Raw genomic sequence first — 25,994 nt, 5'->3', positions numbered from 1 at the left:
CCTGGAGGTTATCTTACAGAGCTGCTGGCTTTTTGTTTCGTTTGGTTTTTTAAGTTTTCTAAAATGACCAACAAAGCCACTTTGCACTGCTTCTTCTAGTCAACTCTTGTCCCCAGGGCCCAGCCCTCTAGCCAGCGGGAGCTTCAACTGAGAAAACCCTGCTGAAGTTTCCACCTTAAGAAGGCTGCCAGACACCCCCTTAAATATGCCATTTCCCAACATTCCAGGCTCTGTGTTGATCCTCATTTCCTGTCTTTCTTCTCCACCCACCCACCCCCCAACACACACACACACACACACTCTCTCCCTCTTTCTCCATCTCTCGTTTTCCAGTTTGCTTCCCTCTGGAGTCATTCCATGCTCCAGAGCTGGAAAGCAGATGTGAGCAAAGCTGGACGCAGACACACACACACAGCCGCTCCCCATCCCCTTTCCTCTCTCCGCCTGGAATCTAATTTTATCCATGTAACACCGAAGGAATACATGAGGTTTGAAATGGGAGCACTCGGGGCAGGGAGCCAGCCTGGCCCTCACGCCCATAGGGCACTGCGACCCATCTCTCAGCAGCGCTTGTAGCAGAGCACTTGCCGGCCAGCAGGTTCCTCACCCTCTTCTCTCCTATGGGAGGAGTAGCAGCCTCTGAGCCAGATGCGGCTGCAGGCTGTGTGACCCTCTGCTACTTGCTTTGCTTTTCTGAGCCTTGGTTGTTGCCTCCTATGTAAGATCAGGCATCTCAACTAGTTGTTTGCACCCTGCCCTGAAGTTCTGTGTTGCTGTGTGTCTGCTCCCTGATTTCCATCCCTTTGTTCACTGATGTCTGCCTTCCAGGCCCCAAACAGGCCTCTCCCTTCTCCCGCCCTGCCCCAACCCCTGCACGTTTCTGTGACATGCATGTAAGAAGCTGCCCCTACCTGAGCTGTCAGCAAAGCTCAAGACACATCGCTAGAAACTTTAACTTTCACGTTTCTTTTTCTCCACCTAAGGAGTGCCGCAAAACAAGGTCTGATAGGGAGGCAGGGGAGGGGAATTGTCACACATCTGGCATGGAGGAGCCAGTCCAACTAGCCAGATGTGTCCCAGCGAGCAGATAGGGACCTTACAACCCAACTCAGGGGCAATGACAACTGCTGGACTAGGAAGTGAGCTCCCAGTGGGTGGGGTAGAAGCTCAACACCATGGAAGAAAAAAGGGAAAAGCTTGTTTTCAGAAGCCATCTAAAATTAAGGCAGCCCTATGCTTTGCCTTTACTCCTGTTCCTGGTTTTTTGGTTTTATTTTCATTTTGTTTTGTTTTGCAATACCAAAGGTTTTCATTTTACCTGGTCATATGCTCCAGTCTTTTCATTTATGGTTTCAGCTTTTAGAATACCATTTAGAAAGGCTTTCTTAGCCCCTCAAGATTAGGCAAGTATTCACAACTTGCATTTTTAATTTTGCTATAGTGTGTGAGGCCAGGGTCTCACTTGTTTTTCCTAACTAGATAATCAGATCAATCACTGAGTAATCCATCCTTGCCCCACTAATTTGAAATGTCCCCTTTGCACTGGCCGGATAGCTTAGTTGGTTAGAGCATGTCCAGATACACCATGGTTGCAGGTTCGATCCCTGGTCATGGCACATACAAGACTCAATCAGTGAATGCATTAGTAAGTGGAACAATAGATATCTCTGTCTGTCTCTCTCTCTCCCTCTCTCTCTCAAAAAAAAAAAATCAATCAGTCAATCAATAAGTTAAAAATGAAATGTCCCCTTTAGTGTTGGTCTGTTTGTGAACTTGTTCTGTGAACTTGATCCTTCTGCTATTTCTGCATAATACAGATACTTTCTCCACTCAGTCACTCTTCTTTAGAGACATCTTCCTATTCAGTCTCAATGTGTTCATCCTTCTGGATAAAATTTTGCAGTTTGTGCTCTATCCCTGCATTTTGCTGAAGAGAAAACAATTGAGCTCCAGGGTAGGGACTTGTTCAAGGCACTGTAGACCAGAACTCAGGTTTTCTAACTTACCTGGGCTACCTCTTTGCCTCTCTGATAATACGTCCCTTTTCAATAGGACATTTAGCTCTAGACACCTTCTTATTTCTTATCTCCAGAATTGCCTTATACTTTTTGCAGAGTAGCAGGCAGTTATGAAGGCTACCTTTCAGGCAACCCAAAATTTGAGAACTCTTCTAACCTAGAGGTTCCACATTTGCCTGACTTGGCAGAGTATGAGAACTCACACCAAGAGGGATCAGGCAAAGAACCAGGAAACAGAAAGAAATGGTGTTCTAGGTATCGTTTCCACCTGCCCTCAGTTCCAGGTCTTTCCAGAGCTATTAGATTGCCAAGTGTCTGCTGAGCATGGTCGAAAAGGCTCAGCTGGGCAAAGCCAAATGGAGCCTGGGCCTGGGAGCGGGGAGTGACATCAGGCTTCAGTGCTCTGATGACCCATGTTTCACACCTCCCCCACAGATACCTGGGCAAAGAAGGCTGGGCACCAGCATCCTACCTGAAGAAGGCCAAGGATGACCTGCCAGCACGGAAGAAGAACCTGGCGGGCCCAGTGGAGATCATTGGGAACATCATGGAGATCAGCAACCTGCTGAACAAAAAGGCATCGGGGGACAAAGAGACTCCACCAGCCGAAGGCGAGGGCCCAGAGGCCCCCGTTGCCAAGAAAGAGATCAGCCTGCCCATCCTCTGCAACGCCTCCAATGGCAGCGCCCTGGTGGTTCCTGAGAGGACCGTGTCCAAGCTGGCCCAGAGCTCCCCGGCCGTGGCCAGGATTGCCCCTCAGAGGGCCCAGATCAGTAAGAGCCTCGCCGAGCCCCAGGTCCTTGCTGCTGCAAAGCTATTTACACAGTGGGCATGGGCTGCAAGGAAAGCCAGAGGGGCATGCAGGACCCCCACGTGATTTTCTTCCTGAGATATAGATGGACCCCTGACCCCAGCCTCACTCCGTCAACTTGTCTCATGCTAATTACAGGAGTGGACGAGGCAATTCCTCCCAAACCCTCCACTGAAGATAAATTACATCAGTATAGAAGCTGCTAGCATTCCCTCCTCTAATGGAGAGCCAGGAATGCTCCCTTTGTAGATAAGTATAGTCCCCGGGCAGTGAAACATTGCAGACAGAGGGGCATCGTCCTGGGCCTTACCCCACCTTCCCAACTGCCTTCACCAACTCCTAGAAACCTACGAGACCTGGATGGGTAGCTTTACCTCTCTGTACACACATATTTTTAAGGGGCATTCTTCAGGGTTGCCCTTCATTCTTACAGGAGAAACCCCGCTCTCTGGAATGCCCTGAATCTACGCATCTCCCTGAATCTACGCATCTCTGGCTCACAGTGCCTTTGGTTGAGGGTTAAACTGTTCTCTATTATGAAAGACGAGCTTCTGTTTGTATCCAGCCAGACTTAAAATCTGGAGGAAAGCTGTTTCTATTCTAAACTTGGTTAAGTTAGCTCTGTGCCTGAAATCTTTTAGGCAGGCAGTTGGGAAAATTTTTTTATTGTATTTTTTCCCATTACCATTCATGCCCCTTAAACACCCCGCTTCCGCCCCTGTCCCCGGCAATCACCACACTGTTGTCCACGCCCATGAGTCCTTTTTCCTTTTTGCTCCATCCCCCCACCCCCTAACCTCCCCCACCATTGCTGTCAGCCTGCTCTTTATCTACAAATCTGTCTATTTTGCTTGTTAGTTCAGTTTGTTCATTAGATGCCACATATGAGTGAAATCCTATGGTATTTGCCTTTCACTTAGCATAATGTTCTCCAAGTCCATCCATGCTGTCGCAAAGGGTAAAATTTTCTTCTTTTTTAATAGTTGAGTAGTATTCCATTGTGTAGGGAAATCTTTTGGGGGCCTCTCCTCTTGCCTAGAATTGTACTAGCTTCTAAGGATTTAATAATGAGCTCAAAATAGACATGGTCTCTGTTCCACACTTTGAAAATCTATATATTGGGTTGGCCAAAAATTTCGTTCAGTTCCATAAAATAAAAAATACATTTTTCATTTTCACTCGTAACTATTGATTTGGATATTTTGAGTATGTTGGCTATCTCCCGCATGGTATAACATTGATTGTTCTCAGTTAATGCCTCAATTTGATTGCTATCAACGTCAACTGGTCTACCTGACCATGGAGCATCGTTTGAAACTTCACACCTTCTCCATACCTGCACAAATCTTTTTCTGCATTTCAGTTGCGTTTTTGGCATAATATTTCTTTCCATCTTCAATATTAAAATGGCTACACAAAAATTCACCAATTTTGATGTTATTTTTAATGCACACTGATGTGACAGCTGTCACAATACAATCTAACAAACTTGTTTCAAATGGAGTTAAAGACAACTAAGTGCTACTAGAGCCATCTTACGGGGGAAAAAACAAAACAAACTTTTTGGCCAACCCAATACTTTGATAAAGCTATATACCCTTCCTCCTAAAACATGCCTCCCCTGTGTCTGTACATTTAGCAATGTGCACATCACTGCAGAGGGCCTGTCGATCCCCCTGAAACAGAGCCTAGGAAGCTTAAAGGTCCATGATTTCCTGCTGAGGAAGCCCAACTGGTGCCTCTATGACTGAGAACATGGGTCCTCCATGACCGTGGGATAGTGTCGGGAGGCAGTCACACCTAGGGAAGGCAGGAACAGGTCATGTTGCTCAGGGTCTGGTTGGCATTTTTTAAGCCATGCTTTTTCTTTTAGGTTCCCCAAACCTAAGGACAAGACCCCCACCTCGCAGAGAATCCAGCCTGGTATGTGTGCCATATCGCTTCTCCTTGTTTTGTTCATTTTCTGGGGATGCGCTGTAGCAGCCTGTTAATTGGCTGTCTCCATGCAGAGCTTATTGGCCCAGAGGTTTCCCAGGGCCCCACTGGGCCTTCCAGCTGTGTGGGGCTGGGGGCAGAGAGGGAAGCTTGCAGATCCCAACCTTTGGGTGGGGGACTAGCTAGACCGTTTATAATTGAAAACACTCTGCACTCCAAAGCTAAATAAATCCATCCCGGCCACTGCACTGGCAGACATAAACATTTAGACTGGCCGGCAAGGGTGTCCGGCCGGGGCATTGCCAGGGGCTTGAAATGCAGCTGTCCATGTAAGCCTGGACACCTTTCAGCTTTGCCTTCTTTGCTTGGGAATGTCTGATGGAGGTGGTGGATGAAGGGCAGACCAGTGAGCATCCTCCAGGAGTTGGGGTTGGGGGCTGTCAAGGGCCTGGACTGGCTTATACAGGAGCTTAAAGATGCTCAGTGCTGCTGGGGCGCCTGGCTTCTGTTGGTGGGGCTTCCTGGTAGCCAGACTGTCAAGGAGGCAGATGTGCACGCAGGGTGCTGGGCTTGGGCCAGCAGTGATGCTGGTGGCAGGCCGAGAGCCCCAGAACAGAACTTTTATCGAGGGAAATGGGATACAGTGAAAAGAATGGGGCTTTGTGCCTGTCAGACATTGATTTCATATTCCACTTCTGACACCTAGCAGCAGCCAGCCCCAGGGCAAGGTGCTTACCCTCCACCAGCCTCAAGGTCCTCATCTGTAAGATGGGGTGGTACCGACCATTTGCTAGGGCTGCTGTAAGGGTGAAATGAGCCAATGGGTGTTGCAGGCTGGCAGTCAGGTGTCCCTTTCCTGTGTTGGCTGGGATTATGGAAGGCACTACCTGCAACACTGCATGCAAACAGGTTTCTGAAGTCACGTTTAGGCTGAAAGCAAGGGTTACTGGGAGCAGTGCCGTCTCCTCAGGGGAGGGGATAGCAGCAGTGCCTTCAGTAAAGAGGATTATTGAAGATTTGGCCCCTGGAAATGAGACCGTGCTTGCCCTCGCCACCCGCCCCAGTGGGGTTTCTGTCTCCTTTTCCCCTTGTGTGGTGCACAATTCGACAGCGACGTCTTTCCTGCCTTTTCTCTCAGCCCCAGCTAATTGCTTTCAGGCAGACTTGATTTTGGCAAGAATGGGGTAATTCCTTCCACACTTACCAAATGCAGGGCTTGTGAGGCAGAGCGGCTGTTTCCAGTGAGGCCGGGCTGAATCCCACTTGGCCCAGCGTCTGGGCTGGGCCACATCTGCTCACATGCACGGCTGCAGGGCCAGGCTCCAGGGCAGGGAATGTTGACTGAATCATACCCAGTCCCTCAAAACCAGCTTCTTCCCAGCCTTTGCTCACTCTGAGCCTAGGCAGCTGAGCTATAACTGGCCGAATCAGGACTTGCTGAGCCTTGGAAAATAAGGAAGGTGCAGAGGACAGAGTGGCATTTCAGCAGGAGTGTTTAGCTTTGGCTTCTCTCTTCCTGTGCCCCTGGCTGGGCCAGAAGTCAATATTTACATTATCTCAGTAATCCTCTTAATGACCCAGCTTTAATTCCATTTTATAGATGATGAAACTGAGGCTCAGAGAGGTCAAGTGCAAGGTCATGCAGCTGGTGAATGAATGGCTGAGCTGGGACTGGAGCTCACCTGTGCCCAGCTGCAAGGCAGAGGTCTTTCGAGGTCTTCTTCTTACAATACAGCCACTTACCCCTCCCTGGTCTCCCACACACACATCTTTATTCGAAAAATGTTTTGTTTTAACCCCTTTGTATGATACCAGGACATACTAGGAGTAATGGAGAGGCACAGAGTACCTTGTGGCTGGAATAGACAACAGGTGAGCTAGGATATCCGCTCCGTGAAGGCACAGGGGTCATCATTTTGGTTCACTATTGGATGCCCAGTGCCTTAGACCATCATCTGACACCCAGTAGACACAGCAAACGTTTGTAAAATAAATAAATGAGGCTCACAAGTCACCGGCCATGGCCAAGTTCTAAGTGTCCTTGAATGCTGCGTTTAGGTATTGATGTGCTAACACCTGAAAAACATTCAGGCTATCCAGTGTGCTCTATGGTTCACAGAGCAGAGGGTCCCGGGTTTTATTCTGTCTTGCCTGATGTGTGGCAGCATTGTGATGGCCGACCAAGGGCTCTTCTCACCCAGCCCCACACTCCCTCACACTTGCACCCCACGCGGAGAGAAGGCTGTCCCCTAGCTCTGCCCCTACAGCTGGACGTCGCCTGTGCAGCCTTCTCCCTGAGATTTAAGGAAGTGGCTGTCCTCCCCCACAAGGCAGTGTGCACAGACTTTGTTACAATGACTTCTCTGTTTTTTAGTTTTCATTTTGGTACCTAGCTGTTGAGGCTTCAGAAAATTCGACCCCCAGGGATGAAAGGGTAGAAATTATTGAGTGATCATTTTGAAGGCTCAGACAAATCTCAAGTGAATCCGAGATATTCTTAGAAATCCTAGTCAGGAGAGTGACTCAGGTGACAGAGACGTCCTCGGGTCAGCTGCCGTCCAGCTAATGTAACTGCCACACTCCCTGCCATTCCTGTTCTGATCAGGTGGGTTTCGCTCACTGAGTCCTTCTCTAATGCAGGGGTTCCAGCTGCCGAAGCCACCAGAGCCCCCTTCTGTTGAGGTGGAGTACTATACCATCGCCGAATTTCAGTCGTGCATTTCTGACGGGATCAGCTTTCGGGGTGGACAGAAGGCAGAGGTGAGCCTTGAGCCAGGGGGCAGGGGTGTTTTAACTCAGGCTGGTCGAAGACCTGCTGCAATTCCCTTTTCTGTCTCGCTGGCACTGTTCCTGAGGGGCAAGCCGGGTCCATGCAGAAACAAGACCCACAGAGCTAGTAAGTGCTGCACTCAGGGCTGGCACCCAGTGCTCACGGTGCGCCCTCACAGCAGCATTTCCCAAAGCATGTTGCAGGAGACAGTGATCAGGTGCCATGAGACAAGGGGCTTCTGTGGTTGGGTAAGTTTGGAGGACAGTGGGTTCAATGAAATTCAACCAGTTTTACCGTTTTAGTTGCATAACTTCTCAGAGCCCGTGATATGGACATGCCACTGTGAATCTCTACAAGGGGACTGGATTAGGCAGCATTGCCCAGGCCCATTTGGCCCCGGCACACTTTCTCTCCCAGGAGCACATCCGGGGCCAGCACGTTCGGAAGTGCTGCTGTTGGGAGAACATAGTCCAGGCTGCTGAAGGAAGGTACCAGAGAGCCAGGTTCTGGCCACGTCTGCACCACAGGCTCCTCTTCCCCACAGGCTCCGATGATTTCTCTCTGCAAACGGGGGCAGTATACCCTGCGGCGCCCCCTCCTGGCCTGTCTCCTAGCATTCATGGAACTACTTTGTGGTGGGTGCTAAGCATGACATCCCAGAAGACAAAAGATTTAAGACAGTTGTTTCTCTTGAGCAGCTTTGTGTACTAATGGAGTTAAATCCAATTAATTCATGTAAACCTGTCAGGAGATGAACTGGGCAGGCTCTGCCTATTGAAGAAGATATCCGCAGTGTGAACGTTTTAAATGCCATGTCTGGAACTCGGAACTCAATTGCCCCAAGAAGTCATTCTCTCAGCGATGCTTAGGTTTCTGAAAGAACCTGCAAAGCTTGTAATGTCACAGAACTATCATACTTAGGATGTATCTAAGCTTGACTTATAGGTATAGGGGTGGGCAAGGGTGAAGGATGGGCAAAAGGAAGAAGAAGAATCTTTCTTTTTGGGTGGCAATTGCAGAGGTCTGGCCTCAGGCTGGGCTTGCCTTTGGGAGTCCCTGTCCTCTTTTCCTTGCCCTTCTTCCCCCAGGGACGATATTTTCATTCTTCCCCTTCCCCTCCCCAGGACCTCTTCCTCCAGGACTGTTCCACAACACAAAATTATCTCCCCTTTCTGTTCCCCAATCCAAATGAACCACAGCACACCTGGCTTTTAGCCAGTCTCAAATAGCCATTAAGAAAAAAGCTGCTTGAACTAGTTTATACTAACATGGAAATGACTAAAAGCCCCTCATCCTTCCCATAGGAAACCCATTCAACCCAGGGAAATCTTTTCAAGTGGGACTCCACGTGCAGTGAAATGACCACAGGCAGTGGGGACAACAGGGCGTGGCTGTGTAGGGAGGCTCTGGCCTCAGTCAGGCCATGTCTCCTAGTTCAACTCACCTGTGTCTTCCCATTCTCTTCTGACCCAAGAAACCATTTCCAGGGTCACCAGGGGAGGACCTCGCAATATTGGAGGTGGAGGAGGATGGCAGTGGTGGAGTGGTGGAATGGTAGTTTTTTTATACATGTGGGTCCTTGGCAAGTTGGGTTCGGTAGGGACTGGGAACAATATCTCTTCCAAGTATAGCAGCTTAGGGGAAGAAGCAGTGGTCGGCCAGGGTGCCAGCTGGACCAGGGTGTTGACAGAGGCTTGGAAGACCAGGGGAGAAAGACATGAACAGTGGGAGCCCCCCTCAACTAGAAGGTAACAGAGACTTGTGTTAGAATCCCGGCCTACCACTTACTACATTGGGTCCTGGGCCACCTACTCAGTTTGCGCATCTGGAAATGGAGATACTGTCTCCTAGTGCCAGAGTATGGTGCTCTTAGCCTGGCACATCACAGGGTCCCAGTAATCCTCCCCACTCACTGGCCTGTGCACCCCTTTCCCCCTAGGTCATCGACAAGAACTCAGGTGGCTGGTGGTACGTGCAGATCGGTGAGAAGGAGGGCTGGGCCCCCGCATCCTACATCGATAAGCGCAAAAAGCCCAACCTGAGCCGCCGTACAAGCACACTGACCCGGCCCAAGGTACCCCCCCCAGCGCCCCCCAGCAAGCCCAAGGAGGCTGAGGAGGGTCCGGCAGGCACTTGCGAGAACCAGGACTCCCCACTGAAGCTCAAGTACGAGGAGCCCGAGTATGACATCCCTGCCTTTGGCGTTGACTCAGAGCCAGAGCTGAATGAGGAGCCTGCAGAGGACAGAGGCATGGAGGACAAGCGACCCGCCCAGCCCCACAGGCCCTCTCCTGCCCCCTCACTGCAGCGGGCCCGCTTCAGGGTCGGCGGATCTTCAGAGGACGTAGCCCCGGAAGAGGAGACCATCTATGAGAATGAGGGCTTCCGGCCATGTGCAGAGGACACCCTGTCAGCCAGACGTTCCTCCCGGGACAGTGACTCCCCAGGAGGCTCCCCTCTGTCCCTTGCCAGGAAAAACTCCCCCAAATCAGACTCTCCCAAATCCTCCTCGCTGCTAAAGTTCAAGGCAGAGAAAAATGCCCAGGCAGAGTTGGGGAAGAACCACTCCTCGGCCTCCTTTTCCTCGTCCATCACCATTAATACCACCTGCTCCTCCTCCTCCTCCTCTTCCTCCTTGTCCAAGCACAGCGGCGACCTGAAGCCCCGTTCTGCCTCGGACGCAGGCATCCGTGGCACTCCCAAGGTCGGGGCAAAGAAGGACGCTGACCTGAAGGCAGGCCTGACCTGTGCTCGGGCCAAGCCATCGGTCCGGCCCAAGCCATTCTTGAACAGAGCAGAGTCCCAGAGTCAAGAGAAGATGGATATCAGCACTTTACGGCGCCAGCTGAGACCCACAGGCCAGCTCCGGGGAGGTCTCAAGGGATCCAAGAGTGAGGATTCAGAGCTGCCCCCCCAGACAGCCTCCGAGGGTCCCAGCGAGGGGTCTAGGAGAGGCTCAGCTGACATCATCACCCTCCCAGCTGCCACGTCCCCATGTCCCACCAAGAAGGGACGAGAAGGGCAGGCCACCTCCTACACAACATGTAGTGCCTACCAGAAGGTCCAAGACTCGGAGATCAGTTTCCCCGCAGGTGTGGAGGTGCAGGTGCTGGAGAAGTTGGAAAGTGGCTGGTGGTATGTGAGGTTTGGGGAACTGGAGGGCTGGGCCCCTTCCCATTATTTGGTGCTGGGTGAGAACGAGCCACCTGACCCCTCTGGCAAAGAGCTAGACAGAGTCGCGACCAAGAGCAAGCAGGATGGCAAGTCAGACAGCCTGGAGAAGATCGAGAAGCGGGTTCAGGCGCTCAACACCGTCAACCAGAGCAAGCGGGCCACGCCCCCCATACCGTCCAAGCCCCCCGGGGGCTTCAGCAAGACTTCGGGTGCTGGGGTGGTGAAAATGAGGAATGGTGTTAGGCAGGTGGCAGTGAGGCCCCAGTCGGTCTTCGTGTCCCCACCACCCAAGGACAACAACCTGTCCTGCGCTCTTCGGAGGAACGAATCACTCACAGCCACCGACGGCCTCCGAGGCGTCCGCCGGAACTCCTCCTTCAGTGCCGCCCGCTCCGCTGCCGCGGAGGCCAAGGGCCGCCTGGCCGAGCGGGCCGCCAGCCAGGGCTCGGACGCGCCCCTGCTGCCCACCCAGCGCAATGGCATCCCTGTGTCCCCTGTGCGTCCCAAGCCCATCGAGAAGTCCCAGTTCATCCACAACAACCTCAAAGATGTGTATGTCTCAATCGCGGACTACGAGGGGGACGAGGAGACGGCGGGCTTCCAGGAGGGGGTGTCCATGGAGGTCCTGGAGAGGAACCCCAATGGCTGGTGGTATTGCCAGATCCTGGATGGGGTGAAGCCCTTCAAAGGCTGGGTGCCCTCCAACTACCTGGAGAAAAAGAACTAATGGGGGGGCGTGGGTCCTTCCAGCCTGAGGGTGGGTGAGCGGTGAGGTAGACAGTAGGGAAAGGGGTAGTGGGAGGGGGGGAGGGGGGGGCTACATTAAACCCCGCAGCATGTGTGGCCTCAAGGACACTCCCCTCCAGGCTGTTCCGCAGCTGGAAGGGAGGGTCCAGTGGTGGCCCACCTTGAACATGAGGCCTGGGACCAGGGGTGAGACAGCGGAGCCCCACATGTACACTGTGGTGACTTTGCTGATGGGCTCGGTGCCCTTTGGGTCAGGCCATGTGGGAAACCCCAGTTGTGCCTTGGCTACAATTCTGGAAAAGATGTGGTCGTAGGGGACTCCCGTGCCCTGCCCCGGCCTAGCCCAGTTCCAGCTGTTGGCATCTTGTCACCAGAGGTGGCCCCTGTATTGTCCTCATCTGTAATTGTGAATTGTGCTGGTTTCCCAGGGATTGCCACCCCGGGAAGACACCACTGGCTGTGGGGCTTGGAGGCATGTCCTGTGAGCTCCACCTATCCCTGGCCAGGCCACCGTGGGTGTCTGTTAGTTGAAGAAAAAGTAGTTCCCCAGGTGCCAGCAGGGACCACCTATCTTAGCCATCACTGACCTTGAAAAGAGAGCCCGCCCTGCCCGGGGCGCCATGGAGGACCACCAGCCCAATGTACAGAGAGGATGGGCAGCGCCATGGGTCTCTTCACAGTCTGCACAGACTATTTTGGACATTTCTGGGTGCGCGGTTCTTGTGCATGTTTTGGGGGAGGTTTATTGATTTTGGGCTTCTTTGTTCGTTGGGTTTTGTTCTTACTTTAGGGGTTGTTTGGGGGCCTAAGGACAGTCAGCCTCACGGGGGATGGGATGGGTAATGGACGGGCTTTTCTGTCGTACTCCTGCAGTGAGCTTGGTTGTTATTTGTGTTCACATGCTCCCCCAGAGTCATTTCATTTGGTTTCCTCTGTGTGGACAGCACCGGAGCTCGGCACTTGCCAAGGCACTGGGGCTGGCAAAGCCCAGGGTCCCAGACACATGAAGCCCAACCCCAGGAGGGGGGAGGGGCTTGTTCAGGAGGGACAGTGGCTCTCAGGCTGCTGGGTGACAGCTGTTCTGTGTTGTCCCACTCGGGCGGGACTGAAAGCCTTGCATATGAACTATGGAGAAGCAGCCATCACCCCCGCTCCTGGGCTGAGGGGACCCCACTGGGCCCCCTGGGCCAGACTGGAGCAAACACCACCAGCTGCCCCCCAGCCTGCAAGTGATGCCCCAGATACCCAAGAAGACAGAGGACCCCAGGCCAGGAGCTGGCCCGAACTTTCCGAGGGGCAGTGCCCCCAAGAAGAGAGAAGCGAGAGATTAAAGCCCCCTGTCAACTTTCGGTCTTGCAATTGTTGACATTTCAGAGGGGACCCTCCTGAAGCCAAAGCGGCTTCCCAAGGACTCACCCTTTGCTGGGAGTGGATTTCCGCACGTGCCTTTGATTTCAGACAGATCAGGCCTCACAGCCAGATTCAGCTGCCAGAATCCTGGGCTAAGGGTTGGTGTTTCCTGCAGAGGAGGAAAGGCCCTCTCTCCATCCCCGCTTCCCACCCAGGAAGTACATGTTGCCTGAAGATGAGCATGGGACCTAGCGTCTTGTGCCTTCAGCACCCCATCCTCCCTCTCCCAACCCTCCAGACCTCACCTGGGGTCTCCCAGCCCTCCTCCATCCCTTACACTGAGGCTTGGCAGCTATAGCAAACTGTTCGTGTTCTTTGTTAAAGGGCCATGGTGAGATTTTGTTTCCTTTTGTTTGTGAGTTTGTCTAAAATTGAAATTAGTTATTTTCTTCTGCTGGACAGTATTAAATAGAGCAGGATGTTGAGTTAATCTGCTAGATTGCAGTACTAATGGTAGTGGTTTAGTGTCTTCATATTAATATTATTTGGACTTCTTTGAACAATAATGATAAAGAAGTGGTTCATTATTTTTTAATTAATGCACTTTAATAAGGTGGAATGGAAAGAAACCCAGAGAGCAAAGTGCATTACTTAAAGATGCAGTATATACTTTTCTCATTTTTAAGCAGCACATATTTATTAAAAGAAAAAAAAAGTAATTTATGATTATTTAAAATAAATTTAAAAGTAGAGTGACTGTCGGGTTAAAGGACCTTCCACGTAGCTATCTTCCAGGGGGAGGGCCCCAGCGGCCTCACTCCTCAGATGTCTGCACTGAGCCAGTTCGATCACATGACAGCCAGGCCAGGAAGGAGTGCAGGACGCATCTGCTAAGCACAGAGCATCTCAGTTGGACTGGACCCCGGTGCTCCCCAGAGCCTGTCTTTCCCTGCCCTTCCTCACTGTCTGCACTGCCCTTTGGGGCTCCCTACCACCACCAGAGCCCCCATTCCCCCAAACCCCCAAGGACCTTCTCTCCTTGATCCCCAGTGCTCTAAGTGATGGTCATTAAGAGTGACCTCATAGGCCACTCCGTCCCATCCCCTCCTGTTACTGCAGCCCAAGGACAGGAAACGACTTTCCCAAAATCACATAGCTAAGTGGGATGGCAGACTCCCACTGCATCAATGCTTGCACTCCTCCCCACCCCCCATTATAGTTTATTGTGTGGTCATCGTGTTTACATTGTGACATCCAGCCCTAAGGATGGCTGGGAGTTGCTCAGGCATCCAGGCAAAGTGGGGAACGCTGCCACCTGGTGACAGAGTGTAGATCTGGGCAGTGAACAGGGATTGCCGTGCCCCATCTTCGCCCCTCGCCCCTCACCATCACCCCCTAATTCACAGCACAGCACAAACCCTGCAAACCGAAAGAGAATATTAATACTTGAAGCAAAAAGGGTGCATGCCAGTCCCTCTCAGACATGGCCAGGGGATGCCAGGCCTCGTGCCCCTGGACTCTTAGCCCTGCCCAGGGCGAGAGGGCCTTTCCCTAGAGCTACTGAGCTGCTTTGTGATGTTGGAGGGTACTGCTGGCAGCAGGTGGAGGAGGGAGGGGCCTGTGGCTCTGACCCATCTGGAGGAAAACCAGATCGGACTCAAAAAGGAAAAAGAAAAATGAAATCTCAGCAGTGTCCAAACCGAGTTTTCCATTAGTTGCGATTGAAAATGTGAAATGACATTGTATGGCTGTATACTGCAACTTTAATCATAATGAGCCCTTCTGAGGTCATTATTGAGGTTTATATAATGCCCGAAGATTCATCATTGGTGCTTTTTCTTTTCGTTGAAAGACTTTTTCTTTTATTACAAGGGAAAGAAAAAAGTCTTCATCTCTCAACCACTTTATAACAGTGGGCCTGGCTGGGTTTCCTGGCCCCACCATGCGGTTTCCACTAAGCCGAGGGACCATGGGGGCAGCAAGAGAGAGCTGGGAGGGGGAGCCCTGAACAGCAGGTGTGCCATCTGCTCCCAGCTGTGGCTACGCCCTGCCTTGCCAGCCCTTGGCCCCATCCACCCCCAGCCTGGCCCCAACAGCTTCTCTTTGTTCCTCCTCGATTCTCCATCTTGACGAAGGCATTATATAGAATCATTTTAATCACTTTCAGATGTTAGAGCAGCATATTTTACTGGCATTTATCCATCGCTTTCCTCAGCAAGGCATGTTACTACTCTTATCATCTAAGGAAAAAAAGACAAGGGAATTTTGGTCAAGCATTATTTTCATATTACTAGTATTTGCAGAATAGGCGTAGAACTATTTAAGTTTAGACCTTGGTTTGGTAGTTTATTTTGTTTTTAAGGGAAAAAAGATAAGGTAACCCCTACTTTTTTGTATTTAACTAATATATTATTTCTGTAAGGTTACTCACTTCCCCTAGTCCCTCCAAATACTTTGCATTCTCAACCGAAAATGAAAACAATCTGAGAGACAAGAAACGTGCAATATTATCAAGAGGGATGCCAGGGCTTGTGGGGACAGTGGAAGGAGACCCAGTGGCCCAGTCTGTTGGCAGAGGGAGGCTGGGCTGCTGGGAGAAGTCAGTGCTGTGGAACAGACAGGTGGCCTCATGGGTATTGATCTTTTTCCCCTCCTCCCCCCTTCCCTTGTAAGATGACAGGGGTCCCCACCAGAGGGCAGCCCCTTTTTCTGGTGGGTGTCATCCACCCAGAAGAAAGGAATTCAGGGAAGTAGCATGGGGCTCTTGATGTCCTGGGGCCCAAGCCCTCAGAGCAGAGCAAAGACATCCAGAAACTGTTCCTTGTTTTCATTTCCGTTGATTGTCAGCCAGCTGCTCAGAAAGACTTCCTAAAAATCACTCTCAGCAGCCCTCTCTCACCCCAGTCTCCTGATGTTTGGGCCATGATCCTTTGGGTGTGTGTTTGAGTCTTTCTAATACTATGTAACCTCAAGTCCAGTTCATGGGCAGGAACCCTAGATATAATCAAATTTTTGGGGGGGGGATATGGGTGCCTTCAGCCCTATATATCCCAGGGAGACACCAGTTCCCACAAGCCTGCAGCTGGGCCCGGTGCTAAGCCTGGGCCACCATTCATCTCAATGACTTCAGCCCGGGAGCGAGCCCCGCCTCTGCTCAGCACCCCAATAGTCCCCAGAGGGTCTTGGAGAAGCATCTGGACAGAACTGCCCACAACAGGTACCAAAGCAACCTCCTAACTTGGCACAGGTAGAGAAAGCAGCAGGATGGGAAGTCTCTGGGTCCAAGCCCTTGGAGCTCTGCTCCTCAGCCACAAGGACATCCTCGCTAGCTTGTCCCCTCCACTTCCAGTACTGTACGCTTGCTGCTCCATCCCTTCCGTTTGGTGAATTTCTGTACAAATGTGGATCTACATGCCAAGTGGGACTGGGGCCCCATGAGTGGGTGTCTCTCCTTGGAGTGTATACATCTATGTACAATCTTTGAGAACCTTGACACAGAGCTCTCTGGAAAGAGAACCACCCACATAGCTAAAGAATTAAGATTCCCTCACTTTTTTGAGGGCCGTGTGCTATTGAGAAATCATGTGTGTTTGTGTGTGCACGTGCACACATGTGTGAGTGTTGGTAACTTCCCACTTGAACTAAATAAAATGGGGTTAGAGAAGAAAAATACTGGGCAAGCTGTCTCCATTGTACAAGTCCTTGGCATTGGGCAGGCCCCATGGGACTCACAGCTTCTGGCAGCAAGTGTGTGTTCTTCTCACACATAATTCTGGCTGGAGAGTGCAATGTGTCTTTTTGTTGTTGTTGTAATTATTTTAAGTATTTAGTTGGAAACTTCACACTGGCATTAACAGATCTAGCAGAAGCAGCCTAGGCCATTGTCCCAGGCTCCCAAATAAAGATGCAGAAGAGATGCCGCTGGGCATGGAGGCGCTGAGGCGGTTCAGTTGGGTCACTGCTTGCAGGTTGTTACGCAGCAACCTGGCTCCACCCCGTGCCATGGGTGTCGTCCCAGTGGGAATCTCCACGTAACACAGGAGCTGCTGGCCCTCGGTTCCTGTGTTTCAGAGGGTCGTCAGGCTGGTCAGGACAAGAACTCGGCAGACCTGCCCATGCAGGTACATCAGCACCTCGGTCTAGACGTCGGGCCCTGACAGCATGGGAATGGTGTGCAGTATTTCCCCTTGACCTTACTGAGATTTTTGCCTGAATCATGATCCCTATTTGGGGTAGCCTCCGTGGCTCTCATGCTCCGTGATCAGAGAAGGTTGAGGTCAATGACCTATTGCCTCATTTCAGGAAAAAGAGTCCCACTGATTTTAGCTTTCCTTCTGTTTTCCTCCCCCTGGTCCTGTGCACCTGGGTTCCCAGACAAGAAATTGGGCACATTGGAGCTTATTGACTGGGTAGAGGGCCCTATCTCCCAAGGCCTAATCCCAACTTGCCTGTAAGATTGAGATTCCCCTACCCCAATCCTGTCTTTTCAATCTTAAATTTGCACTCAACCTTGACAATGAGCCCCCTCTCCCATACCAGTCCTAGAACTTAGTGGCCTTAGAGAATGGGTCCCTGCACTAAAGATTCCTCCTTTGCCCCCAGTTCCATCCTGGCTAATGGGGCTGGACTTCAGGAGGTAAGAGAGAGAAAGGAAGAAGTGTTTTAAAGCAAAAGGATGGATCGAGCATGTTGGAAGTGAGAAGACGCATGTTGGCAACATGAGTATGTGCATGTGTGGCATGTTTGCGATGTCTGGGACTGACCGTCCCTTCCCTGGGAAGGCAGCTTCCAGAAGAGGATGTTGTCTAGGCAGAAAGGGAAGCGAGAAGGCTGAGAGAAGGTTTGGAGTCTTGAGTTTTGTCTTTATTAAAAAGAAGGAACATGTTGATTCTGAATGTTTCAGGTAGCAGCAAGCAGGTAAGGAGGGAATTTAGTGATTCAACACCCGAGGGTCCAGCCAGAGCAGGTTGGGAAAGCCCCAAAATGAGGCCATAAGAGAAGCTGGCCAGAGGAAACGACTACTTGCTTGTGCCACAAGCTGGGTCCCCAGCAGGTTCTTAATGGTCATTGATTTACTTAGCGGAGAGGGGATGTCCCCAGCTACAAACCGTATTTGAGTTTGGAGGCCCTGGCTCCAGCATATTCATCCATTTCCCAGTTCCCAGCTGGTTTTGCCCACCTTTCTTTGTAGCCTCTCAACTTGCTTGAGTCAGAGACTAGTGACCAAATGGGTCATGCAGTCAGGCCTTACCAACCCCAAAGTGGAACCTCGGGGTCCAGATACCATCAAGCTTATCGGGGAGGAAGGCAACCTCATTTGTTCCTCTGTCGACCTGTTATTCTCGGGTATCTCTGAGGATACTTGTGGTTATTCAGTTTGCTGAGCCTGCCCCACTGATGTGACTCAGAAGACGGGACCCATGCGCACTCCTCCGTGAATGTGGCCTTTCATTTTTAGTGGCCTGTGACCGAGGCACACTGCTCTTAAGTGTTTGTTTCCAAGAAAGAAGGGTCAACAGCCACCATTCGTGAATATGCATCTCGTTCTCTGCAACAGCTTTTCTTAAATGCAGGACGTAGGATGGGAAAGGGTTTCACTGCTAGTCACTGAGGTCCGCAGGAAGGTGACTTCCGAGTGACGCAGACGTGAATGGCAGGTCCCCGAAGCGTGGGTTTGTGGACTGCGTGGTTGCATGTGAACTGCTAGATGTCTCTGGGCGTCAGAACTTCGGAGAATTCCTCATGGTGTCCACTAAACCCCTCCCAGCTCCTAGCGGGCTCCTTGGGGGTCTGGAGGAGTTTCCCTCTTTCCTCCTCAGCAGAGAAACTGAAGGAAAGGACATTGAATTCGGTGCAGTCAATTTGAGTGCTAACAAATTTCCAGGATCCATGGTGGTGCTAAACGATCTCCATGTTTCTGATATTTTTAATAGTGGGTTTTGTTTTTAATTGTTCTCATCACAAAAATGCAGTGTCCTTGGGGAAGAGACCCAGCCCCTTGACCTGCAACTTTCCAGGTGTCCTGTATCATTCTGATGGGACTCTTTGGTCTGCAGAAATACTCTGTCTTGGCATGCTTCTAGACTGTAAGATTTGGGTTGTGTTGTTTTGTATTTTGTTTATGTTTACATGCATCTTCTTGTATTTCCCTGAAAATTAAATAAAGTTTTTGGCCTTTTTAACTGAACAGAATCACCCCTTAATTCTCCCTGATGCCAGAAAACCCACCCAGCTGAATGGCAAAATTATCGCCAGTGTAGAATGAACTACAGGATCTGGGCCCTCTGAGGACAGTGGGGGATGGGGCAGGTAAGTTCCCACCATTGTTGGTGAGAATGCTGCTCAAGCTCCTCCCCCTTCACCACCTTCACCTTGGGGAAGCTTTCTGGGCAGTGGTGCCAGGGCTCTGAAAGTGATGCAGAACTGGGGGCGTGGGGCGGGGCAGCCAAACCTACATCCAGCCGGCCTAAGCTGGTCCCTGAGCTTGGAGCCCCCGACCCTCCCCACTCTTGCTGGTCTCTAGTGAACAGGGCTGGGCAGTCCTGATGTAGCCCAGGCAGATCCTGGGCAGGCAGTGTCCTCATTGTGTCTAGACCCTCTCTGCCACTCCAGCTTCTGCAGCCAGCCAGAGATCTTTAGAGATATCTGGCCAGAGGCCTCCCTTCTCTGCCCAGCTGAGCCATCTGTTTGGTATAGGCGTCAGCACCCACCAATGGGAGCTCAGCTGAGGGGCAGGGGTGAGGGACGGGGAGACCCCGTTGCTGAGATCAGCACCATCCCTGCTGACCTAGGTCCTGTCATCCTTCCATTACCCCCTAGGTGGCATTGCCAGCCCACAGGGTGGCTGGCCAGGTTTGGTGCCAGCTCAGCCTTATGGACTCCTGCTGCTCCTGCCCCAACAAACACAGCACCTCAACAGCCCAGGGACCTGAGGCTACCAAAGGGCAGTGGCTTCTCCCTTTCAACTTACAAGGCTCACCTGGCATTCTGGCCCCTGTGGTCCAAGCCCCAGGCCATGCTTCAGCCTCCCCACTCCAGGGAGTCAACCCTGATTGACTCCCCTCCATACCCAGGACACCCAGCCCTCTAGCACCAACGCCCCCCCACCCCCCTACTCACACACACACCACACACACTTGGCCCTCCCTCCCCAGCTGTCCACACAGCACAGCACAGCCCTCAGGCTGGTACAAATCACCTTTATTGACAATCACAGCGACCCAAGTTCACAAAGGAGGCAGCAACTACCCTGTGCTAACAGACAATGGGACAATGGCTTCCTCTCCCCCACCCACAGGCCAGGCAGCTCCTGCACTTAAGACCTAGCCTTGCCTCAGAAATGGGACCCTTGACTAGATGGGGCCACCACCTCCCCCACCCCACCCCCATAGAAGGGGTCACCGGGGGCCAGAAACTGGGGAGACCCATAGCAGAACTATCACTTCTCAAAGGCCCACTGCAAGGCAAGGACAAAGGCCTGTCCTGGCATCCTGACCCCCACTGCTGGCCCACCCCACCCCACCTCACAGCAGCCCCTCACCAAAGAACTCCTAAGGGTCACAAAGTCGTCCCCCTCCCCAAACAATCCTTTGGCAGAGGCAGCAGCTGAGGCACAGAGGACCTCTCTGACCTAACCAGACCACACAACTGGTCAGTTGCCAGGTCCAGAGTCCCACGCTCTGCCAGCCACAGGGAAAAGTGGTCTCTGATGGACGTAAAAAGGCATCTGAGGGGGCAGAGGGCTGGGAGGCTGAGGGGAGACCAGGCCAAGGCTCTTGAGGGCTGGCCCAGCCCATGGCCTATCCGGACAGGGCGGGCAGGGCAGAGATGATTGTAGCCTAGGCAGAGGGGCACGCCCTCCACCCAAAACCAGGAGAAGAACTCAGAGGTGCTGGGGCCCAGCCCCAACCCCCGCCATCTTTCCTGGGGGTGGAATGCCTTTCCTAAGAACAGGTTCCCTGTCTGCTATCACTAGGCTCCCCAGCCCAGTTCCCTGGCCCAAGCCACACTCCCCTCCTTCAGCCTTCCCAGCTCCTGGGCCTCCTGACATAGTAGAGCCAACTAGAATAACCCTGCTCCAGCCCCAGGTGGAAGGGCACTTGGTGGCTCCGGGTGACCCACCAGCCCCAGGGAATGAAGGGGTCTCAAGCTGCCTCTGTGTAAAACGGACACAGTTTGCCTAGAGGCCTCCCAATTCAGTCCTTTTTCAAGGAGTTCTAACTCATGATAAGCACAGACAGCTAACTACGGACGGGACTTTCGGGCTGGAGTCTAGGAAATGCTGCCCACCCCCCGCCCTCTAGGCATCCTGCACACCAGGGCATCATTTTCAGGGGTCTGAGGGGTGGGAACTCACCCCCTCTCAAGGGGAAAAAAAAAAAACCCAAATAAATAAATTAAAAGAAAGGCCTGGTCTTACTCCAGGAAACCTCCCTGTCCCCAGCCCAGGGCCCTACAGTGGCTCAGCATCAGCCAGGCCACACCCGGCACTGAGATGCAGGAGGACTGGTCACTGAGAGGAGATGCAAACTATTCCTAGAGACCCTGACAGAAGACAGACCCTGCTCTCCAGCCCACCCCAGGGGCGAGATGATTGGGGCAGAAAGGCTGTGACCAGGATGGGGCCCTCCGCATCTCTGCCAGGGCACGGGGCCAGGGGCTCAGAACCTGGAGCCATCCGCGGCCTGCACGTCCACCTCTCCCAGGCGAGTGGGAGGCGGCGCAGCCTGGAGGCGGCAGCCTGCATGGTGACAGGGAGTCGCTGGTCTTCTCTCCCTGGCTGCCAGGCAGGGGCCCGGAAGAGAGGACGAAGGTGGGGGCAGGTCAGAGGAAGGCAGCAGCCCAGGGGCTGCCGGCCAGGGTTGCTGGGGAGCAGGCTGTGCACTGCTCAAGGGCAGCGGGCTGAGGGAGCCACTGGAGCTGATGTCCAGGCCACACTCCACCAGCCCCGCCACGTGCCCTGCCTCAGGGCCACAGTTGCCCAGAGGAAAGGGCACACCTTCTAATTCTCACAAAGGTGCCTGCCACACGGACTAGAGGGACCTCCTAGAGGTCGGTCCCACACGGGGAAGGATTAGGACAGGCTGAGACCCCAATTTAGTCCCCCAGCATGAAGGGAAGAGCTGGGTGCAGAGAAGAGGAAAGCAGACAAAGTGTAGGCGCCTTCCCTCCCTTCTGCCAGGCGATTCGCTTCTGCCCCCCACCGCCCTGCATGATACCCCTTTCCTCCCCAAACCTTCATGGGCCTCAGTTTCCCAGGTTTAATATGGAAGGAAAAAGAGTTTCCAAGACGAGGAAGAAGAGAAGGGCCCCCGCTGGTCTGCCCGTCGGCTGGAGCGGGGCCGAAGTCTGAGGTGGCGGGCGTGCGGGGCGGGGCGGGGCGCCGCAGCGGGCTAGGAGCTCCGGTAGGTCTTGATGATGTCCTTGATGGGGCGGCGGCAGATGGGGCAGCAGGCGTGCAGAGCCTTCTTGAGGCGCAGACCGCAGGCGTAGCAGACGCACATGTGGCCGCACGTGTAGATGACTGTGTCCACTGCATGCTCATAGCAGATGGTGCACTCATCACTCCACTGGCCTGTGCCCGGGGTCACGGGCGACTCGGGCAGGCTCACCGGTGAGTTGGGAGCTGTCCCTGGGAGTGAGAGGGCACCAGTCAAGGGGAGGCTTGCTCCAGCCCAGTCCCGGGTTCACAGGAATAAAGACCCCTGGCTTCTTGCTCCCCCTACCCCCTATCAGAGCTACCTGTTTACTCCGACAGCCCAACTTCCTGGACACAAGAGGGGAGGGACGTGCTCTGGGCAGCCCCACTGCTGGCCCCTCAGCTCTCAGACAAGGGGCCGGGGTGTCCATGAAGCAGTGACAGAGAAAGAGGAGAGATGGAGGAAGAAAGGGGGCCCAAAATCTTTTAAGGCAGGCCCCACCTGTCCTATCCTTTGGTGTTCCCTGTGCGCTAAAAAAAAATGTCGTTTGGAGAATGGTACCCAGCTAAGGGACAGGATGGGACACACCCAACAAGGGCTCGCTGAACACACTCCAGCTCCTCCAGGGCCCCAGCCCTGACACAGGCTGCCTGCCTTCCCCCACCAGCGTCTCAGGTTAGAGGGTCTGGTACAGACACCATCGACCTGGAGGGGCCGGCCCACTTACCGCCAAGAGAGCTTCCCAGAGGTCCCGAGCTGCAGGTGGTGAACAAGGGGTCAGAGAGGCGGCTGCCCAGGGCACTGGGCGAGGTTGGCGTGGAGGCGGGAGAACATGGAAGTGATGGGATGCCGCGCTCGGAAAGGATGGTGGAGCCTGCAGAAGGGGAAGGAGGGATACACTAGCAGCTCAGAGGCCCACTGGGAGAAGGCTGGGGTCTCTGCCCCTCCAGGAGGTCCCCAAGAGAGAAAGTCACTGGGCTCAGGTCAGGGTTCCGCACACTGCCCCAGCTCTCTGTTCCCACCCACAAACTGGAGGGCCACGTGTCCTCTGGTGTTACTACATCAGCTGTCTCCAGACAAGCCCCCTGCCCAGATGCCCACCTCTACCCTCCCCCATGCACCCTTGACCTTCAAGGTTTCCCACACCAGAGAACCAAGTCACCTTCCTCCAGCCCAGAATGACCCTTCTGCCCTAGCCTCACCCTCCTGTTCAGAGCCCTGTGCTCTCCTTCACTGTCCCCAGATATCACCCACCTTCTCCTCTGCACTGGCACCTTTGAAATGCCCTTCACCACCTCCCACACTTGTCTGTCCCATGTTCTTTCCCTCCCTCCTTCCCTCACACCTCTCCCTCTTCTGCTTATTTTCCTCATCCCTCCCCTCTCCCTTCTCCCTCCAACAAGGCCTCTCCTAGGGCCTGCCAGGTACCATATACTGTGTATACATAAAACTGGGAATGAGACCCACAGAGCCCTGGCCCACAAAGAACTAACAATCCAAGGAGCCTCTTGGGGCTGTCCTCAACTCCTCTCCTTTGGGAAGCCTTGTTCCCCCACCACCACCACCACCACCACAACCATACTATTCTCTTCAGTGCTGACCAGCCACACACACCATATGTAAAGGATTAAACCACCACAGATTCTGGGGTATTATTTGTCCTTTGCCCAGGAATGCAGCTTTGTTTCTATAGTTAAACCATGAGCTTCCTAAGAGCAGGAAATCTTATTTACCTGTGACTCTCCCATAGCCCCTAACATAATGCCTGACACAAGGAAGTACTCAATGAGATCTTTATTATTATCTGTTCTAATCCATTTTATAGTCATTGTTTCTAGGACTATTCATTAGATATCCAGAGGATTCCTCTTATTAGTGTTAATAGTTTTCAAGTTAACTATTATCTCCTTTAGAAAGTCATATCTCCTACTTGCTTTTCTTACCTATTGCACTGCCTAGCATTTTCCAGACAATAATGAAAGGCATCCCTAGCATAGTCCTGACTTTAATGAGAATACTTCTAGTGTTTCACCATTAACTATGAAATTGGCTATAGTTTTAGAGTGAAAAAAATAGTCTTCTATTCTTAGTTCACTTAGGCTTCAACAAAGCAAAGCATTCCTCTATAAGGTAAACAGTTATGCTTCATACATTGTCACTGATTTGTTTTTCTTTTGGAGAGTCAGGATCCCCTCACACCAATTTGCCGGTTAGGACACCCAATTCTCCAGCAGCTAAAGAGCACTCTCTTTAGTATATATTGAATTCTGAATGATTATTCTTGAACACCCATCTTGACCCACTTACCTCTTGAGACATTTAAGTCTTGATTTTTTATTTTTATTTTTTAAGCTGCTCCTTTGCTCAGGTCTAGTAAGCCTCTTTGGGTAACAGAAGCCTCACCGGAAAGCTACTTATCTATTATTAGATGGTGCTGAGGCAAGAGACTGCCTTGGCCTTATGTCATCTCCCTCATCTGAGGAGCAGTGGCTTCTGGTGAGTCTAGCCAAATATCTTTTCACCTCAGCCTGATGTTTTTCCTGCACAGGGTCCGATTTCTTTTTACTCTATCCTGAATTTTCACCCCCAACTTCCTTCCTTCCTGATGGCTTTCATCCAGTTTGATTTCTTTCCATTCCTTCCTGAGTTATCTTCCCTCAATCCTAACATCTTAGCATGCCAGTCTCATTGCTTTTCATTTCTTTTTAAATTTATTTCTAACGTCATCTTCATTTGGTCTCTGGAACAGAGTAGGAACTTCCCACTGATTTTATCTGATTGCTCACCCACTCCTACACTCACCAACAGCATTACATCCACAAATACATGTACGTATGCATTTAGTTACTCACATGTGCCTACACACAGCATGCCAATCTTATAGTGTAACTCACACTCACATACACACATTATCTTGCCTATGAAGCCCCCTGGGGTGAGGTGTAGGTTGGGGGCTGTAAGGCCCAGGGGTCTCTAAACTTGTCTAAGCAAACTTGCTTTAAAAAAAAAAAAAAGAAGAAGAAGAAAATCAGATGCCCAGTACCTATCCAAGATCTACAGGATCAAAATCTCTGAAGGTACTCAAGAATCTGCACTTGAGTGGGTTCTCCAAGTGAGCCTAATGAAACCAGCCAGGTCTGCTGCAAATGATTAGCAGACCAGCCCTTGGAAAGCATGAATACTAGCCCACTCTGGGGTAAGAGATTCCAGGGGCTGCTTTGTGCAAAAAAGGTTTCTGATCCAATTGGTTTCAAAAGACTGTGCATCATAACCCCTACCACTCCTACCTTAAAGATTCACACTGCATACTAAAGGCTCTGAGAAGTGCCGTTTTTAAAAACTCAGTATCTCCCAAGCTTTTTTTGACCCAAGGGCCCTTTTCCATAGACAACTAACCCAGAGGACACTCTGGGAAACATGGCTTACCCAAGCCCACATCCAAGTCTGTCCACTCAAACCCCGGAAAGTAAAGCTCAGACTTCCGCAGCCCCATGTCCTCCAAGGCCCTCTGCCAAGGATTCCCCACAGGCCTCCAACCCCGGCACCACCCTACACAGGCATTTGGCTACTGATACACCAACCTCTTCTTATTTGGACACACAATCAACTTAGAAGCTGAAGCCTTTATTATCATTTGGGAGAAATGGAAACTGAGCCCCAAAAAGTTAATTGCTGGTGGAAACACTATTTTTTCCATTTTAAGTGGCCACCAGAGTGTGTGTACCTGGCCTGTTTATGGTATTATACATCTTTGGGAATGTAGGTTAATC

General features: G+C 52.0%; 2 protein-coding genes across 4 annotated transcripts in view; one reads left to right on the top strand and one right to left on the bottom strand.

The window, feature by feature from the left end:
- Window positions 1-11,435, top strand: part of SH3PXD2A (SH3 and PX domains 2A) — a 220,794-nt gene extending 209,359 nt beyond the window's left edge. For all 3 annotated transcript variants that reach the window (XM_090278545.1, XM_090278546.1, XM_090278544.1), the window contains 4 exons: window positions 2,454-2,791; window positions 4,703-4,752; window positions 7,405-7,524; window positions 9,474-11,435. In XM_090278545.1, the coding sequence (XP_090134671.1) occupies window positions 2,454-2,791; window positions 4,703-4,752; window positions 7,405-7,524; window positions 9,474-11,435 (2,470 nt within the window). The remainder of the gene's footprint in view (window positions 1-2,453; window positions 2,792-4,702; window positions 4,753-7,404; window positions 7,525-9,473) is intronic.
- A 10,743-nt stretch (window positions 11,436-22,178) lies between these two features.
- Window positions 22,179-25,994, bottom strand: part of NEURL1 (neuralized E3 ubiquitin protein ligase 1) — a 71,681-nt gene continuing 67,865 nt past the window's right edge. Inside the window, exons 5-6 of the mRNA XM_090278543.1 lie at window positions 22,952-23,098; window positions 22,179-22,436 (exon numbers count right to left, since the gene is read on the bottom strand). Of these exons, the coding sequence (XP_090134669.1) occupies window positions 22,198-22,436; window positions 22,952-23,098 (386 nt within the window). The 3' untranslated portion in view covers window positions 22,179-22,197. The remainder of the gene's footprint in view (window positions 22,437-22,951; window positions 23,099-25,994) is intronic.

Source organism: Furipterus horrens, unplaced genomic scaffold (genome assembly GCF_987537825.1).
Source record: "Furipterus horrens unplaced genomic scaffold, mFurHor1.1.pri manual_scaffold_5, whole genome shotgun sequence".
Lineage (NCBI taxonomy): Eukaryota > Metazoa > Chordata > Mammalia > Chiroptera > Furipteridae > Furipterus > Furipterus horrens.
The sequence above is the reverse complement of the archived record's forward strand: the minus strand, read 5'-3'. Positions and strand labels throughout refer to the sequence as shown.